The sequence below is a fragment of the Erpetoichthys calabaricus genome, chromosome 11 (genome assembly GCF_900747795.2).
Source record: "Erpetoichthys calabaricus chromosome 11, fErpCal1.3, whole genome shotgun sequence".
In the NCBI taxonomy this organism is placed as follows: Eukaryota; Metazoa; Chordata; class Cladistia; order Polypteriformes; family Polypteridae; genus Erpetoichthys; species Erpetoichthys calabaricus.
In genome coordinates this window covers 124,296,486-124,316,054 of record NC_041404.2, presented here as the reverse complement: position 1 = coordinate 124,316,054, position 19,569 = coordinate 124,296,486, and the positions used below count along the sequence as shown (strand labels likewise).

At 37.5% G+C, this 19,569-nt stretch overlaps 1 protein-coding gene across 2 annotated transcripts in view; it reads left to right on the top strand.

Annotated features, from left to right (window-relative positions):
- Positions 1-19,569, top strand: part of rhot2 (ras homolog family member T2) — a 69,817-nt gene that overhangs the window by 6,926 nt on the left and 43,322 nt on the right. For both annotated transcript variants that reach the window (XM_051934026.1, XM_051934027.1), the window contains exons 4-10: positions 905-948; positions 2,863-2,916; positions 8,799-8,851; positions 10,222-10,330; positions 10,792-10,893; positions 14,335-14,433; positions 14,930-15,038. In XM_051934026.1, coding sequence (XP_051789986.1) covers positions 905-948; positions 2,863-2,916; positions 8,799-8,851; positions 10,222-10,330; positions 10,792-10,893; positions 14,335-14,433; positions 14,930-15,038 — 570 coding nt within the window. The remainder of the gene's footprint in view (positions 1-904; positions 949-2,862; positions 2,917-8,798; positions 8,852-10,221; positions 10,331-10,791; positions 10,894-14,334; positions 14,434-14,929; positions 15,039-19,569) is intronic.

The window sequence follows — 19,569 nt, the reverse complement described above, 5'->3', positions numbered from 1 at the left end:
TCGAGCTTTTAAGTATGCGAAGCACTGTGCAGCATGTCTTTTCAGGAATCAGCTTTACAAAAGATAGCAACGTGAAGATAATCTTTCAGCATTTTTAGACGAGCGTCCGTATCGTCTAGGTGTGCAAACAGCCCCCCTGCTCAATCCCCATACGTCAGGATCACAGATAGTCAGCGCAAGAGAGAGAGAACAGTAAGCCAGGTAGCTTCTCAGCCATCTGCCAATAGCGTCCCTTGTATGAAATCAACTGGGCAAACCAACTGAGGAAGCATGTACCAGAAATTAAAAGACCCATTGTCCGCAGAAATCCGCGATATATATTTAAATATGCTTACATATAAAATCACAATTTAAATGCCCGCTACGCGCTCGTGTTGACTCGGCGACGCCCAGAGCAGAAAGAACGCGCTCCGGCCGCTCCAACCGCGCCATGCGGGGAGTGAGAGAGACGGCAATATCTCACACTCTCTCCCCCCTTAAAGAAATTAAATGGGCGCGAGTGAGACCACTGACCTCCCTCCCTTCTATTAGTTATAGGTTATAGTACGTTCGGCTTATCCATGAGTCCGGCTTATCTATGATACGATTTTATTTTAAAAATTCGTATGATTTTTGGTCTCCGGCTAATACATGAGTCCGGCTTATAGACAAGAACTTAGGGTAATTAATTTCTAGTAAGGGTTTCAATTATGCACTATTTTATCATCTGCTCCTCTTTGGTCACTTGATAAGTCTTAGGTAACCTGTGCACTGCAATCATTTTCAGAGATTGCTGCACTTCATTCTCTTCATTGGGGTTTTGACAATACATTCTCAATAGCTTTCCAAAGAAGAGTCAGTTTTACAAAAGAATATTTATATGCTCAACTTTGCTTCTTGTTACCTCTGTTTTATTTGTTTCCAGAGGCGGAACAATCAGAAGATGTAATGCGGGAAGAGATTGTCAAGGTGAGAAATCATGAACCTACTCTAGTCTGATGCAACATTATGGAAGACTAATGCCACAAGCCTTTCCTGCACAGTTGCTGTTCTCACAGGACTGCTTGTACTTTCACCAATAGATTCAAACGTAGTTTATCCACAAATCGTAAAGTTACAGAAAAGTCATTCATAACAGCAAACATTATAACATAAAAAAACAATCTTGTGTGAATGTCTTTTTTGTTTAGGTGAAACCATTAGTATTGCAGTCAATGAATGTGTTCCAGTAGCACTTGTCCTTTTGCGACTTTAAAAATTAACTGATTATACTTCTTTATCACATGCAGAAAGCACACAGGTGCTTTGTAGTGTTAGAAGTATATGTGATGGGAAGTAGTTTCTGAAATATAGATGTATTTGCTGTGAATATCTTGTGAAGCCTGTACATAGAGATTGTAATTACTCATGGAAGGATTGCCTTAAAACTTGGAGCTGTATTCGGTAGTTATCTGCATGCTGGAAACCAGATGTATGCTTGGTTGTCTTCGGATGAAATTCTGTACTCTCCTATGTAAAGTGAGCTGTGTTTTGCTTTAAATTGATGTATTGCAGACTTAGATTATTTGTATATTACTGAAAAGGCAAATAAAAATGTAAAAATCTTAGTAGTCTATCAGCATGGTAGAATAATGGAGAGATTGCGTATTTTAGCTAATTCACAAATTTTATCACTGTATAAAATGTATATATTGCTTTAACGTTTATAATCCATGTTGCCTGTCTCTGCATGCATTGCTAAACATGCAAAACTTGGGTTTTAAATATATACTGTTTTTCAATTTATATTTTTAATGTAAGTTTTTAGTGCATCAATATTTGATTGCTACATTTTATAGCCATAGTGTTAATCAGTAGTTGAAGATGGAGAAATGTTTATGTTTACATGGAACCATTGAAGGTGGTTGTTTTATTAAGAATGCAACAGTGTTATAGCTGATCCTCTGAAGCAGTAGCTTGCACAGCTGCGCACATCTTGAAGCTAAGTCTGTGTATCTTAATCAGCTACCTTGAAAGGACAAAAACAGCTTTATTATATTCATTAAGTACTTGTATCCTAAAAGCTTAAACATGTGCAAGCTGCTCATATAACTGTACTGAAGCACATTTTATTTACAAAGATACATGCAGCTTATTCTAAACATCAGGCCCATTACTGTCTTTCATAATTAAAATTTATCAGTTGTTGAGGTGCTGTTTGGTGTTTACTTCTGGATTATTTAATTTTTCAAAAAGCAAATAAATACGAATCACCATTTTTTACATTGATTTACATTGTATGTTCTTCAGGTTTAAACAGTTTTTAAAATGTGTGCAAAAACAATGAAGAATCACATTTTCTGTATTTGGATAGCATTTTGAGTATGATGAGGTAGCCTAGTGGTAGAAGACACTGTGATTTTCACTTCTAATGGACAAGAATTTGATCTCAACCAGGCCACTGTCTTGGTGGAGATGGTACCTCCTGTTTCTGTCTGTGTGTGTTTCTCGTTTCTTTTGGTACTAAAATTTCCATCCACATGCCAAAAATGTCAGTGTTCAATTGATTGCTGATTTTAAACTGTTGTCAGGTGAGTGGGTGTGGGTTTATTGCAAAAGCTTGAAGTTCTGTTGTTAGTCATTTTTAAGCTGTGATGCTGTAAAGACTTTTTGTTTTTTTCAGTATCTTCTTAAATTTCAAGGTCTTGTATTATCTTTTAATATGGGAGATATTTTGCTTTTTAATTTGGAAATAATTGTGTCTTAGCATACTGTATGTATATATTCTAGTAAAGGCTCCAGTTTTCCTCTTCTCTTTATTAATGCTGTTTTTTGTTAAGGTGGATGTGCCTTATTAAAGGTATTGTGCATGGAACACTTACCCTTTACTTTATTTCCTTTCAGGCCAATGTGGTGTGCTTGGTGTATGATGTAACACAGGAGGCAACCATTGAAAAGGTAGCTGAGAGGGGGTGCACTAAAGCACAAGCCTTGCGTGAGTCTAAAATTGTGTAAAACACTCTACATACTTTGACTGCTATTTCAAGATTCAAAATCAAGGAATGTAGTGCTGTAAACTGAGTCAAATCACTTGTACACTGAAACAGGATATGCAATGTTCTCGTATTATTTTATTTCAAAATCTCTATATTAAGACATTAAGGTGTAATTTCAATGATGTTTTGGCCTACTTACACTCAGTCCACAACAACAACATTTATTTATATAGCATGTTTTCATGCAAATGATGTGCTGAAGTGCTTTACAGGATGAAGAAAGTAAAAAAAAACAAAAGAAAAAATATAAAAATAAAATTAGGCAATGCTAATTAATGATCTCAACGTTAGTGTTCAAGATTATTTAAAAACAATGTTATCTGAAACCATACAGAAAAGTATCAGAGTTTGAATTGCATTAATATTATTAAATTGGTAAAATAAAAATATTACCACAATGAATTTTAAATGAAACAACTCAACTGTTGAAGTGCAGACTTTCAGCTTTAATTCAGTGGGGTGAACAAAACGATTGCATAAAAATGTGAGGCAACTAAAGCATTTTTTTAACACAATCCCTTCATTTCAGGGGCTCAAAAGTAATTGGACAATTGACTCAAAGGCTATTTCATGGGCAGGTGTGGGCAAGTCCGTCATTTTGTCATTATCAATTAAGCAGATTAAAGGCTTGGAGTTGATTTAAGGTGTGGTGCTTGTATGTGGAAGATTTTGCTGTGAACAGACAACATGCGGTCAAAGGAGCTCTCCATACAGGTGAAAGAAGCCATCCTTAAGCTGCGAAAACAGAAGAAACCCATCTGAGAAATTGCAACAATATTACGAGTGGCAAAATCTACAGTTTGGTACATCCTGAGAAAGCAAGCAAGCACTGGTGAACTCAGCAACGCAAAAAGACCTGGGGCCTTATGTATAAATGGTGCGTATGCACAAAAATGTTGCGCAAGAACGTTTCCATGCTCAAATCGCAATGTATAAAACTTAAACTTAGCGTAAAGCCACATACATTTTCACGCCAGCTAAATGCTTGGCGTATGCAAGTTCTCCACTTGGTTTTGCAAACTGGCGGCACCCAGCGTCAAAGTAGTGCTTTTGTTCCAGTGTGGTTTCCCTTTCTTTTTTAGATCCACATCCCTGACACAGCTTTATCATATACACTGAAATTAACCGCATATTGTTTATTAGTTTAAGGCATCTGATTGTAATTAACCTGTAACAATATAATAGCGAAACTATTCCAAATACCATAGCTGCTTTAGCATTGTTACTCTCACTGCACCTTCTTCTTCTTCTTGTTTTGGCTGCTCCCATTAGGGGTTGCCACAGTGGATCATCTTTTTCCATATTACTCTCACTGCACCACTCGAGTATTTATATCACTGTATCTGAGTGTGGAATCACAGCTCTACAGCAGCTGATCGGAAAGAGAATTATCGGTATACAGCATCTAGCACATGCTGCCTCAGCCATGCTGTCTATTGAACTGCTTTCATACAGCAAACGCTTCAGAGCCTTTCCTGTACTGACCTCGCGGCTCATAAACAGTTTCATCTCATGAACTATAAATGCACTCAAATCAGTCCATCAAGTGCTCCTTGTAGAACTGTTTGTACTTATTAGTACAATTAACTCATAATTTACATACGATGATGATTGTGGCAGCAGGCATATGCACGTGCGTTACTTTTCATGCTGACCAAGATTTATGTAATGGAAGAACGTGGAAATTGGTGAACGCACAGATTTATGCATCTGGATTTTTTTTGTGCGTATGAATATTTCCGCTTTTGTCCGTATGGCATGTTTTAGTGTGAATTCTACGCACGGCATTATGCATGAGGCCCCTGGACGTCCACGGAAGACAACAGTGGTGGATGATCGCAGAATCATTTCCATGGTGAAGAGAAACCCCTTCACAACAGCCAACCAAGTGAACAACACTGTCCAGGGGGTAGGCGTATCGATATCCAAGTCTACCATAAAGAGAAGACTGCATGAAAGTAAATACAGAGGGTGCACTGCAAGGTGCAAGCCACTCATAAGCCTCGAGAATAGAAAGGCTAGATTGGACTTTGCTAAAGAACATCTGAAAAAGCCAGCACAGTTCTGGAAAAACATTCTTTGGACAGATGAAACCAAGATCAACCTCTACCAGAATGATGGCAAATGCAGTCAAATTGATTGCGTGTTGTTTCATGATACAGATGGACAATGACCCAAAACATACAGCCAAAGCAACCCAGGAGTTTATTAAAGCAAAGAAGTGGAAAATTCTTGAATGGCTAAGTCAATCACCTGATCTTAACCCAATTGAGCGTGCATTTCACTTGTTGAAGACTAAACTTCAGACAGAAAGTCCCACAAACAAACAGCAACTGAAAGCCGCTGCAGTAAAGGCCTGGCAGAGCATTAAAAAGGAGGAAACCCAGCATCTGGTGATGTCCATGTGTTCAAGACTTCAGGCTGTCATTGCCAGCAAAGGGTTTTCAACCAAGTATTAGAAATGAACATTTTATTTCCAGTTATTTCATTTGTCCAATTACTTTTGAGCCCCTGAAATGAAGGGATTGTGTTAAAAAATGCTTTAGTTGCCTCACATTTTTATGCAATCGTTTTGTTCACCCCACTGAATTAAAGCTGAAAGTCTGCACTTCAACTGCATCTGAGTTGTTTCATTTAAAATTCATTGTGGTAATGTACAGAACCAAAATTAGAAAAAAGTTGTCTCTGTCCAAATATTTATAGACATGACATGACTGTATATGATTACAATATATATGAAGCCCACATTATTTTTAATTCACAATAAGTATGCACAAGAATGCATAGGCAACAGCTTACAGCAAACACAACTTCATCCTGTATAACACAATGCCACAGTATCTCAATGTAACGAGCGGTTTCCTGATGCCCCGTGTTAGTCTAAGGGACTTATTATTCCACATCAGCTTAGCTCTGTGGTTCTCCAGAATTGTCCACCTTATTCTGTAGAGGAACCTGATTTTGGCTACTCGTTCATACCCAACACTGTGAACTTTTGAAGAGCACAGAGTCATACACTGACTAGCAACTCAATGGGTTCAGTTGCCAGTATGACATACCATAGTGGTACCCTGGAACCTCATAATCTTGTGCTGTATCCCACTTGAGTCTGTGAATAACATAATTGTAATTCTTATAGATTTCAAGAAAACTCATACGTCAAATTGTTACAATCCAATAAATCCTTAAAACTACCTTTGCAATTGCAAATAGTTGAATCTGTACTCGGTGGCCAGGATGCAATGTACATTGTTTCTCCAAATTTATATAATGATTAAAGTCTCTTTATAGTACCCTGGCAAAAGCTTTTTTATGGAAGAAAAGGAGAGCTACTAGGCTAATTCCAGTACTGGCCAAATTGATCAACATATCAATGTTGTCAGCCACTGGGGGTGATTATTTATATGTTAAGCTTGCAAGTATCTGGAGCAAATTAATGAATACCACATTGTTTAAGAGTTGACATGATAGAAGTATTTAATAAGTGAACAAGTATGGTAGATGCCAGGTGATAGTGTAAAGCCAGCTCTTCAAAAAAACATGCAGTCAGTACTGTTATTAAAGGGTGTGTTTTGAGCTATTTTTGGGTTAAACACTTTAACACAGGGCTTTATAGATACAAAACATAAAAGTTACCAAGAAATAGTAGAAAATAGCATCTTGGGGACCTTCAAGTCTTAACAGTTTTTTGGAAACATTAGGTGATCAGGAAAGGTTGGTTTTGATGGGCTGAATGGCCTGCTGCTAAAAATTTCTTTATTTTTTAAATAGAGATTGTTGGATAGGTCAGCACCAATTATTATCTGAGAGTCCAGAACACATAGCCTTAGATTAGACAACATGCTGAAAACTGCTTTATAGTGTACCAGGTTAGAGTTAAGATCAGCTTTTACTTCAAACCTAGTAATTGTTATGGGCAGTACATTGTTTGCACAGAAATTCAATAACAAATAAGCATATTGGTTCATTTCATATAGGAGGTTCCTGCTAATTAATTGCTATTATTATTCCTTTTATAAGGGTTAATGTTTCTCAGCCGGACTTCAGTGTCAGTAGGTGCTACTTAAAGTGCTGCACCCATTATGTCTATCCATCCATCCATCCATCCATCCATCCATTTTCCAACCCTCTGAATCCAAACACAGGGTCACGGGGGTCTGCTGGAGCCAATCCCAGCCAACACAGGGCACAAGGCAGGAAACAATCCTGGGCAGGGTGCCAACCCACCACAGGACACACACAAACACACCCACACACCAAGCACACACTAGGGCCAATTTAGAATCACCAATCCACCTAACCTGCATGTCTTTGGACTGTGGGAGGAAACCGGAGTGCCCGGAGGAAACCCACGCAGACACGGGGAGAACATGCAAACTCCACGCAGGGAGGACCCGGGAAGTGAACCCAGGTCCCCAGATCACCCAACTGCGAGGCAGCAGCGCTACCCACTGCGCCACCGTGCCGCCCCCCATTATGTCTATTATAATTATAATAATAATAGCAATGTTAGGAAAATAAACAAAAAGAACATTAAGGTTTTTCTTTCCTGGATTTTGAAATTACCTTGAGACAATCCTAACACACAGTGAAACCACCTGCATGAGGTACAGTAAGGGCCTTATGAATTTGGACCCACCACTACCCAATTGTTCTCCTAATTGCATAGCTCCACATCACACCCAAACTTTTCCCCACTGTTTTGTCCAGCCATAAAATGTTTCATGTGTTAAAAGTCCATTTCCTTTGCTAAGGCTTATTCTTTCTCTTAATGCTGTACCGTAAGTCACAATAGTAAAGTCTAGTGTTTAATTAACATTTAAATAGCATATTTCATTGCATGTGTCAGTGGCGCTTCTTAATTTCACTGATCACATTATCTTGTATATAATATAGTTTTGTTTTTTTTTTTTTTTGTTGACTTCTTGTCAGTTACAGTCACACATGGTTCTGTCATGAAGTAGGTTAAACTAGTTCCCGTTTAAAAGAATATTTTAATTACTATTGTAATGTCATAATCTTGATAGTTGATATATGGGTCTGCTTTTTTTCCCCCCCTCACTCCCAACCCCCTTTAAAGCACCGTATAGGAGTTGAACTTAATTTTGGATAACGTAAACTGGTGCGAGTAGCACCACCACTGGTTTGCATTCATTTCTTTCAAGAGATGCATTGCCAGTTTTTAAGCAACTGAAATTTATTTTTTACAAATCCTGGACTTTACCTGTAGTATGCAATCATTTACATTAATAAATGCACAGCATTTAGTTGATGCATTATCAGTTAACTCACAACTTATGGGTGTAATTACACCTAGACCTTAAAAAGTCAAGTCATCTGTCAGGGAATATTTAATCCTGACATTTGGTAAGCGCCACACCATTTTAAATCTGTTGTGAATACATCTTACAGCAGTTACTAAAGAGAAACTTTATGTGATGAAGTTAGGTAGTTATAAAATGAAATAAATGTGCTGTGATGTATATGCTGTTTACGAACCTGTATATAACTCCATATTATGTGGTAGACTATTTCAGTTTTTTTAAAAGCAAGGTGCATTTTTGCTATTTTTAGATACCTACTCTTCTGCCTATACTGGTTAACATTGAGCTTGTGGCATGTATATTTTGCTTATTAATCTCAAAAACAAAGTTCTAAAAATCTATTAGTAATTTTGTCAGCTCATACTATTAATATTATTTAGAAGTTAGTTTCTTTCTGATAGAGAATATTATTTATTCTCCATAGTAATATGTTTCTAATATTTCTTAATATTTCCTGTAGATTAGAACAAAATGGATTCCTCTTATTAATGGAGGAGCTGAAAAAGGAAACAAGTAAGCACAAAAAGCTTTGCTATGTTATCTCGTATTATATTCATCTCACATGTTTTTAAATTGTGTTTTTTGTTCGTAAATTGATACAGTCTGGGGTTAATACTTAATTATAGACAAAAGAAGCATCTGTACAACTGTTGTTATATTCCTTTTTATCTCGTGACCAGACATGTGCTAAACTACTCTGGCCTTGTGCCTAAATTTTTTTCCACCTGATAGTCAATATTCAGAGTGTAACTCTTAACTTTGTGACAGCCTCTTCAGCTTACAGTAACATGAAGTCTGAGGTGGATTAGGTGTGAACTCTGTGATGTTTTGTGATTTGTAAATGTCAATTATTTGTTCTAAGAGCTGTTTTATTCTACATTTCATGCTTATATATTTCTAATTTTTAGCCCTTGATATTAAATTATATTGTTCTTATGCGTTCATGTGTTATTAAAACTTGCACATGGTTTTGCATGTGACCCAAAAATCAACATTTTTGCCACATTCTATACCAAAAGATGTTTCCAACTTAAAATTAAGTCTGTATTTCAGTCAAAACAGGGAATCTCATAGATGTGTCTGTTTTTCAAAAATTAAGTAAAAGCAATTTTCTTTGTTGCACTGTTCTACCATAGTGCATGAGAAAGTTCAGTAATGAAGTCAGTATCTAATCTGTGAATTTTTTTTTTTTTTTTTAAAGAAAAATCTGTTATGTATACCTGAGCGTAACCTTAACCATTTATAGTATCCTGAGCATAACCTGTCAATTTCTGGTGTATGTATATCTTTAGCATTTATAAATGGTGAAAGGATAAACTAGTCACCATCAAATTTAGAACTCTTGTAACAGTTGTGAATATTACACCCTCATTGATTTTAAACAAAATTACTTCATGGGAACTTGAATTTTTCTGAATGCCATTTTCCTTTTTTAATTCATTTTTTAATATTAGAAGTGATCCTGAGCTCTCCCTTTTTTGAAATATTAAAGGAGAAGATCACATAACCCCAAGCTGCACAATTTTTACACCAGCCCTATATGATATTCAGTCATTCAATGCAATTTCTAATTAATACTTTTACAGATCACAGTGGAAGACAGAAGATATTAAAATAACAATTTGATAGAGGCTTGAAACAGTTCCTACATTTGGGGTTATAGGTTGTAAACTCATTTTTTTATTTGTTGAAAGCTGTACTGCATCTCAGTATCATAAGTAGATTATTTACACTTAATTAAAGAGTATTGACTATTTTAGAACTCAATTCTCTACTCACATTTTCTGTTTTCAAAATGAATTTCACAGTTATGTTTCTTTAGACACAATAATAAAAATTAAATAAAATTTAAACCCCTCTAAGAGTTTTTTTTCTCTTTCTAGAATTCCCGTCATTCTTGTTGGAAATAAGTCTGACTTGCAGCCTGGCAGTTCAATGGAGTCTATTTTGCCTATTATGAACCAGTTTTCTGAGATTGAAACCTGTGTTGAAGTAAGTATAGATTGGTGTGTGTGAGATATTGGACATGGGTGATAAACAGTAGCTCATTTAACCCATTGGCTGAGATGTAGCAGAAATGTTAATTATCCATTTACTTAAATTGAATTTATTAAAATATATTTGAGATTATTGTTGCCTTTAAAAGTCTACAACTCCCTGATTATGTCTAGATTTTTTGTTCTCTTGTTTATGGGTTGACATTTGTTTAGTCTTTTCAACTGCTTTCTCAAAGCAGAGAATATTCTTCTGTTGATATCTGGTTTGGTTAATTAGTTGTTTTTGCAAAAATAAATCTCCTGATGCAAACTGCAGTCTAATGTACTTTGTAAATACTGTAGAACTTAATTTTGACTCATGTTTTTCACATTAATGTTTTGTGGACTTTTCTTTGTTAACAACTGTATGGTAACTGCTCAAAGATCTTATTTAGCCATAATTTTTGTTTACTTCAGTGTTCAGCAAAGAATCTGAAAAACATCTCAGAGCTCTTTTATTATGCTCAGAAAGCTGTACTTCACCCTACTGCACCACTATATGATCCTGAAAATAAACAGGTATGGTTATTTAAGTCAGAATTATAGACCTGCATGATATTGTGCTTAGCCTTGTTCGGCTATTAGAGCATATTGTTTCTGTGATGTGGTCTGTGCTAGTTTCTCACTTTAGTTTAATTTATTCTATGTGTACTGATTACTGAGTGTCCAGGGTGTTTACACATAATTTATTCTATGTGTACTGATTACTGAATGTTCAGGGTGTTTACACAGATTTAAAATATAATAATGCAAAAAGAACTTAAAGCACTTAGCTACACAACATTAACATTAAAAAGAGTTCATCTGGTTAAGTGAACAATAATATATTGTTTTTGCTTAAAACATAAGCACAGTTATACTTAGAGGGTTTAACTTAAAAATATATTGACATTTGATAGTGGAAAAGAGGAAGCCAAAAAGTTCACTTTTAACCAGTGCCTTTATCAATGAAAAGTAATACAAACAGTACCTTGCAAGACAACTTTCAAATGCTATATGTTTCCAACATCATACAGTTAAATTAAAAGGGGTTTGCAGAAAGGGAATCTCATGAGACCAGACAAAATGTTCCTCCTTTTGTGATGCATTAATTGTTGCTGTTCTGGCAACATTAATTTAAAATGTAGTATGTATAGTGTAGTGTTGGATTGGTATTAAAACGTTGACTTCAGTATTGATACCAGCTGCTGGACTTCAGTACCAGTATTAGAATGGTTGCAAAGCAAATAATGGATAATTACAAAACTTCCCTGCCTTACTCCAGCCTCCTTGATACACCGCACAATTGCTCAAAACTTCCCTCTTGATAGCATAAAGTGTGCATCAAAGCAGTATTGCAGTGGTGGGGTGTCCCCCATGAAGTCACATCTGGGGATGTACACCCTTGAATTCTTGACAATAGGGTAATGGCGAGATCTTGATCGCATTGAATCAACTAGGAGGGAGGGGGACCCCTGTGTAATCTGGTTTGCATTGAACCTATAAGGGAAATTTTTAATCGTGTCAAAGCAATGAAGTAGTCCCCCATGAAGTCACAGTCATGTCAATGAATACTCTTTCGCGAAGCCTTCAGAATGTCTAAGCAAGCAGTAGTATCAGGGGAAGAGGTTTCAGGGTAAAGCTGATGTTTACTTCCAGTACTGAAAATCTCAAAATTCTGGTACCATACTGTTTTTAATTTTAAGGTTTTCAGTACTTTTCCAGTAAAGTTATGTTGCCCAAAACTAGTATACTGTAGGCTTTGCCAATGTTACTACTTGATAATGGCTTAAAATGCAAACTCTGACATTTGGAGATTTTATTTGTGCTTTGTGGTTGTGAACTCTGTATTCAGAGTACTTCACTCTAAGATGTACCTTAGCTGGCATGGACAAAGCTAAGATGTACTGACTTTTTTAAAAATTGTGAATTTTTAATGCAGATAGTGTTTTGAAAGGTTCACTAGTTTGGATCTTTATTGTTAAGTAAAATCATTTTGATTTTTAAAGTTTGTCTTTTCCAGTTGCAGAAGTTTTTAATAAATCATACTAAAATTAATTCATCATTAAAATATTACTTTCGTAAGAACAAGGCAAGTATGTCTTGTTACATTGATGTGATCATCTTGTGGTATTAAAATTCTTTTAAATTGAAATAAGCTAGATTGGCAGATGCCATGGTAGAGAATAATCAGCAATTGATAATAATCATGGTAAATCTACACTCACCAGCCATTTCATTAGGTACACCTGTGAACTGCTTGTTAACGCAGTTAACAGCCTACCTGAGTATTGCTGCTGACTGTGTCCATCCATTTTTGACCGCAGTGTACCCATCTTTGGAACACTACTTCCAGCAGAATAACGTGCCATGTGACAAACCTCAAATCATCTCAAACTGGTTTCTTGAACATGACAATGAGTTCACTATACTCAAATGGCTCCACAGTCAACTGATTTTAGTCCAGTAGCACATCTGAGATACGGTGGAACAGGAGATTTGCATCATGAATATATAGCTGACAAATTTCCTGCAACTGCGTGAGGCTTTAATGTCAATATTGAGGAATGCTTCTAGTACATTGTTGAATCTATGCCACAAAGAATTATGGCAGTTCTGAAGTCAAAAGGGAGTCCAACCCTGTACTAGCAAGGTGTACCTAATGAAGTGGCCGGTGAGTGTATATCTCTGCACTCTTCATATTCTGTTACAATACAACAATGCACTGAGAGCACATTGTTATTTTTTATGTGTCACATTTGTTTTCTTTTAGCATATAAATAAAATACTGTATGTTCTCAATGTGGCATATGTTACTGTCACTGCACCTGCTTTAAAATTTTCTGAATTCTTGCTTTAATACATTTGAAAATTGATGTGTTTCATTTTAAAGCAGAGGCCACTAATTGGTATTTCTAAGGAAGGACTGGGCTTAATTCACACTGCTTTGTAATCCATTTTTGAAAGGGAACGCTGTGAGACTGATGTGTGATGTTTTTTTTGTTACATTGTTACTTGCATCACCATTTTCCTTGTGCGTCTTGATGTCTTGATAGTGTTTTATGCATGAATAAAGTTCTAATAGTGCAGATGCATAGCAACTGTGGTTACATTTCCAAAATTTCGGAATAGACAAAGTGTATTTCTAAGTTTTGTATTTTCATAACACTGCTACTTAGAGCATACTAGAATATGTTTAAATTAACCATATTTCATATAACCATAGGCTATACATTTAAAAAAAAATTAGGAATTTGTAAATTGTTTTTTGTTGGGCATTTTGCACTTAATCTGAATGATCCATCCATCCATCCATCCATCCTCTTCCGCTTATCCGAGATTGGGTCACGGGGACAGCAGCTTGAGCAGAGATGCCCAGACTTCCTCTCCCCGGCCACTTCTTCTAGCTCTTCTGGGAGAATCCCAAGGCGTTCCCAGGCCAGCCGAGAGACATAGTCCCTCCAGCGTGTCCTGGGTCTTCCCCGGGGCCTCCTCCCGGTTAGACATGCCCCGAACACCTCACCAGGGAGGCGTCCAGGAGGCATCCTGATCAGATGCCCGAGCCACCTCATCTGACTCCTCTTGATGCAGAGGAGCAGCGGCTCTACTCTTGAGTCCCTCCCTGATGACTGAGCTTCTCACCCTATCTTTAAGGGAAAGCCCAGACACCCTACGGAGGAAACTCATTTCAGCAACTTAATCTGAATGAGCCCATTATAAATTGATTTTCCCTGAAAAGCAGTGGAGTCCTGCTATAGTATTTTTCTTCCATATTCCATTTTGTGCTAATGTATAATAAAATGGCAACTTTGGTAAATGAATGAATGTAATATTACACAGATGTACCGGTACATATCTTTCAAGCTGCATTTTAATAATTACTCAGATTTCCCAGTGCTGCTTGACCTTTGATCAAAGGTGCTTACAGCTTTCTAGTCTGAACTGTTTTCTCATGACCATCCATTGTCTTTTGAGCTGTAGTTGAGACAACAGTGTGTGCGGGCTCTAAGTAGAATCTTCACTATCTCAGACCAGGACAACGATGGAATACTTAGTGATGATGAGCTAAACTTTTTTCAGGTAACCACCAATATTCCTATTATTGTTCTTATGTGTTGGATGTGTTTATGTTATTTTAATTGTTGCAAAAACATTCATGTTGTGTTTAAACAAAGGATAATACATGCTTTCGAAATATGTAGAGTCCACAATTGTGCCCACAATTTACTGTATATTTAAGGACAATATCAAACATAGGCTTCAATCACTACAACCCATAGTTTCAACAAAGCCTGGAAAGTGTAAGGATAATGCAAAATAAATAAAAAGGCTAGGAAACTAATTTGGAAGCAAGGGCACATGGTGAGAATTTTGCCAACTTTATATATATTTTTTTTACTTTTTGAATTTCTATAGTGTATAGTGCTATTCTGGAATTAAAAAAAAAAAAGAATCATCTGTCATTTATAATTGTAAATGTATGACATAATTATACTTTTTCTGTTTACTTTATCACTAGACATGAATTTTTAACACCACTTGAATTATGATTTTATTTTTCTTGCTGCCTGCTCAGAAAGCTTGCTTTGGCAACCCACTGGCTCCACAGGCACTGGAGGATGTGAAAAATGTTGTGTGGAAGAACACCAGTGATGGTGTGCAAGACAATGGCCTTACATTGAATGGTAAGGATTGTGTCTTGTCAAAGTGTCTTGTCTATGTGCAATTTCTGATTCTTAAGAAGCACAGATTTAATTTGGGAACCTACAATATGGTTCTTGGCTGCACAGGGAAAGTTCTTAGCAGTGTGCTCAACACATGTTCAGATGTTATCAATCATAAATTCATCAGCATACAATGTAGGTAGAAAAAACAGAGAAATGTAATTCTCAGGCTATTCATCATGCTCTGTTATTTAGCAACAATGAACTGACATGTCAGTTTGTGTTTTCTGATAAACACTTTTGTGTGCTCTGATTGTTTACCTGTGTTTTCATTAGCTTATTTGTTTAGTTGTTCTTTGTTTCTTAGAAAGATTATATAAAGATGTTTGGCTTGATTTTCCCAACTCCATCACCAGTTATTGTACTTAATCTGCCTATCCTACAATAATTCTGCCTCTGAGTATAATTCAGGAATGTCATACTTGCAGAGAAAAGTAATCCTTCTGTCCATACATTTTCAAATCCTGATAAGTTCAACATCAGGGTTGCAGGCCCTAGAGCAAGCTAAAAGTTAAATAATATTTTGGAAGTTTTATACAGATTTAAGTGTTGTTGAGCTCATGTTGCTTTCTGAGGAAACCACTACGTAAAACTATTCACTGGTTGCTACAGACTGATACATGAATTGAACATTTCCAGCAGCTTGCCCCATGCATCAAAATATGTGATTTTCCTTAGGAAGTACAGTCTGATTTGGGCCTTCTTGCACAGCACCACTGTGTTTTCAGACTAGTCCAGTTTGTTGTTTATGTGAGCCCCCAGGTACTTGTAACTCTGCATCACTTCCATATCCTCCCCTGAATGGTGACTGGTCTCTGAGGGTCTTTGGCACACCACCACAAACTCTTTTGTTTTCCTGATAATGAGTTCCAGGTGGCTGTTCCTGCACCACAAGATTATGTCATCCACAAGCCCCATGTACTCCAGCTCTCTGTTTTTAATGCAGCCTATGAGGGAGGAGTCATCTGAAAATTTCTGTAGGTGGCAAGTGCTGATATTGTACTGGAAGTCTGTTGTGTAGAGGGTAAACAATAAGAGAGACAGGACAGTTCCCTATACTGCTCCAGTGTCACACAGTAACATTTCTGACATACACCCCATGAGCTTCACAAATTGCTGTGTGTTGGTCTGGTAGTCCGTGATACAGGAGATTGTGGAGGCATAAAGTTGCAAAGTCTTGAGTTTTTTCCCCAGTCAGTGAGGCAGAATGGTGGAATTATTCACTGTTCAAAAAGTACTAAACAAATCAAAACTGTCTTATATTTTAAATTCTTCAAAGTAGCCATCCTTTACTTTGATGATAGTTGTCTAAAATCTTGACATTCCCTCAACCATCTCTATGAAAGAATATCCTAGGATACTCTTTCTTCTGCAGTTCATTCCATTCTAAAACAATATATGTAGTTTGATGACAGGTGGAGGTCAAGTCATCTGCTGCCGAATTCCACCACTCTCCATCTTTGTCAAATACCTTTTAAAAAGTCTAGACGTATGTTTTTGGTGTATTCAGCCATACCACATCCATTTCAGTACAGGTAATTCACCTAAAGCTAAGTATGTTTGGGTCCAAACAGTACTTCAATGGGAGACCAAATAGGTAAAGCTTGGGCTGATGTTGAAAGAGGTGTTGTGGTCTGAATGTGTATCCTGATGCTACAGTGGAGTGATGAGGACACTGTTTTGTAAAACTGACGTTGTCCATCAGATGAGATGTAAAACCGAGTTCCTGACTCTCTGTGTCCGTAAAAGATCCCAGGGCATCCTTCGTAAAAAGTAGGGTATATCCTGATGTCCAGGCTAAATTGCCCACAATAGCCTAGTCATTCTGACACCTATCTCTTTCACCACCTAACACCTAATGTGTCATGAGCATACTGGTGCAAAAACAATAACAATAAGTTTTATTTATGTATTGCCTTTCATACACTCAAGGACACTTTACAATTCAATAAACACATTAACAAGACAATAGAAATTACATACAAGAAAATGAATAATACTCATTGAAGAGATATGTTTTAACAGGATTTTGAAGTGAGTAATAGATTTTTCCTCGCAAAGGCTGAGAGGAAGAGCATTCCACATTTTAAGGGCTATCACACCATCCAGGTGGATGCTACACATTACTGGTTATTGAAGTGACTCCCCACTCACTGAAAGCTTTGAGTAGTGAGAAAAGAACTATATAAATGTAAAGAATTATTTTTATTATTAATGTCTTGCTGGAAAACAAATGATGACCTATCACTGCAGAATGCCGTGGCAGCCATGACAACTAATTGTCACCTCAGTTCCAAATAAACCAGCAACAGTGTTAGCAGCAAAGTAACTCACACTGTTGTAACTCCCCTTATGTTTCACACTGGGAACCACAGATGTAGACATCATCACATCATCTGTCTCACAAAGGTATGTTGATTGACACACTTCTTCTGTAAGAGGCTCCTCTGTCCTCCACTCGTTACCTGTATTAATGGCACCTGTTTGAACTCGTTATCAATATAAAAGACACCTGTCCACAACCTCAAACAGTCACACTCCAAACTCCACTATGCCCAAGACCAAAGAGCTGTCAAAGGACACCAGAAACAAAATTGTAGACCTGCACCAAGCTGGGAAGACTGAATCTGCAATAGGTAAGCAGATTGGTGTGAAGAAATCAACTGTGGGAGCAATTATTAAAAAATGGAAGACATACAAGACCACTGATAATCTCTCTTGATCTGGGGCTCCACGCAAGATCTCACTCCGTGGGGTCAAAATGATCACAAGAACGGTGAGCAAAAATCTCAGAACCGCACGGGGGGACCTTGAATGACCTGCAGAGAGCTGGGACCAAAGTAACAAAGGCTACCATCAGTAACACACTATGCCGCCAGGGACTCAAATCCTGCAGTGCCAGACATGTCCCCCTGCTTAAGCCAGTACATGTGCAGGCCCGTCTGAAGTTTGCTAGAGAGCATTTGGATGATCCAGAAGAGGACTGGGAGAATGTCATATGGTCAGATGAAACCAAAATAGAACGTTTTGGTAAAAACTCTACTCGTCGTGTTTGGAGGAGAACGAATGCTGAGTTGCATCCAAAAAACACCATACCTACTGTAAAGCATGGGGGTGGAAACATCATGCTTTGGGGCTGTTTTTCTGCAAAGGGACCAGGACGACTGATCCGTGTAAAGGAAAGAATGAATGGGGCCATGTATCGTCAGATTTTGAGTGAAAACCTCCTTCCATCAGCAAGGGCATTGAAGATAAAACGTGGCTGGGTCTTTCAGCATGACAATGATCCCAAACACACTGCCCGGGTAACGAAGGAGTGGCTTCGTAAGAAGCATTTCAAGGTCCTGGAATGGCCTAGCCAGTGTCCAGATCTCAACCCCATACAAAATCTTTGGAGGGAGTTGAAAGTCCGTGTTGCCCAGCAAGAGCCCCAAAACATCACTGCTCTATAGGAGATCTGCATGGAGGAATGGGCCAAAATACCAGCAACAGTGTGTGAAAACCTTGTGAAGACTTACAGAAAACGTTTGACCTCTGTCATTGCCAACAAAGGGTATATAACAAAGTATTGAGATGAACTTTTGTTATTGATCAAATACTTTTTTTCCACCATAATTTGCGAATAAATTCTTCAAAAATCAGACAATGTGATTTTCTGGATTTTTTTTTCTCATTTTGTCTCTCATAGTTGAGGTATACCTATGATGAAAATTACAGGCCTCTCTCATCTTTTTAAGTGGGAGAACTTGCACAATTGGTGTCTGACTATATACTTTTTTGCCCCACTGTATGTATGTATGTATGTATATATATATATATATATATATATATATATATATATATATATGTATACAGTAATCCCTCCTCCATCGCGGGGGTTGCGTTCCAGAGCCACCCGCGAAATAAGAAAATCCGCGAAGTAGAAACCATATGTTTATATGGTTATTTTTATATTGTCATGCTTGGGTCACAGATTTGCGCAGAAACACAGGAGGTTGTAGAGAGACAGGAACGTTATTCAAACACTGCAAACAAACATTTGTCTCTTTTTCAAAAGTTTAAACTGTGCTGCATGACAAGACAGAGATGACAGTTCCGTCTCACAATGAAAAGAATGCAAACATATTTTCCTCTTCAAAGGAATGCCCGTCAGGAGCAGAGTCTGTCAGAAAGACAGAGGAAAGCAAACAAATCAATAGGGCTGTTTGCTTTTAAGTATGCGAAGCACCGCGGCACAAAGCTGTTGAAGGCGGCAGCTCACACCCCCTCTGTCAGGAGCAGAGAGAGAGAGAGAGTGAGACAGATAAAAAAAATCAATACGTGCCCTTTGAGCTTTTAAGTATGCGAAGCACCGTGCAGCATGTCGTTCAGGAAGCAGCTGCACACACAAGGTAGCAACGTCCCTATCGTCTAGGTGTGCGAACAGCCCCCCCTGCTCACACCCCCCTACGTCAGCGCAAGAGAGAGAGAAAGTAAGTTGGGCAGCTTCTCA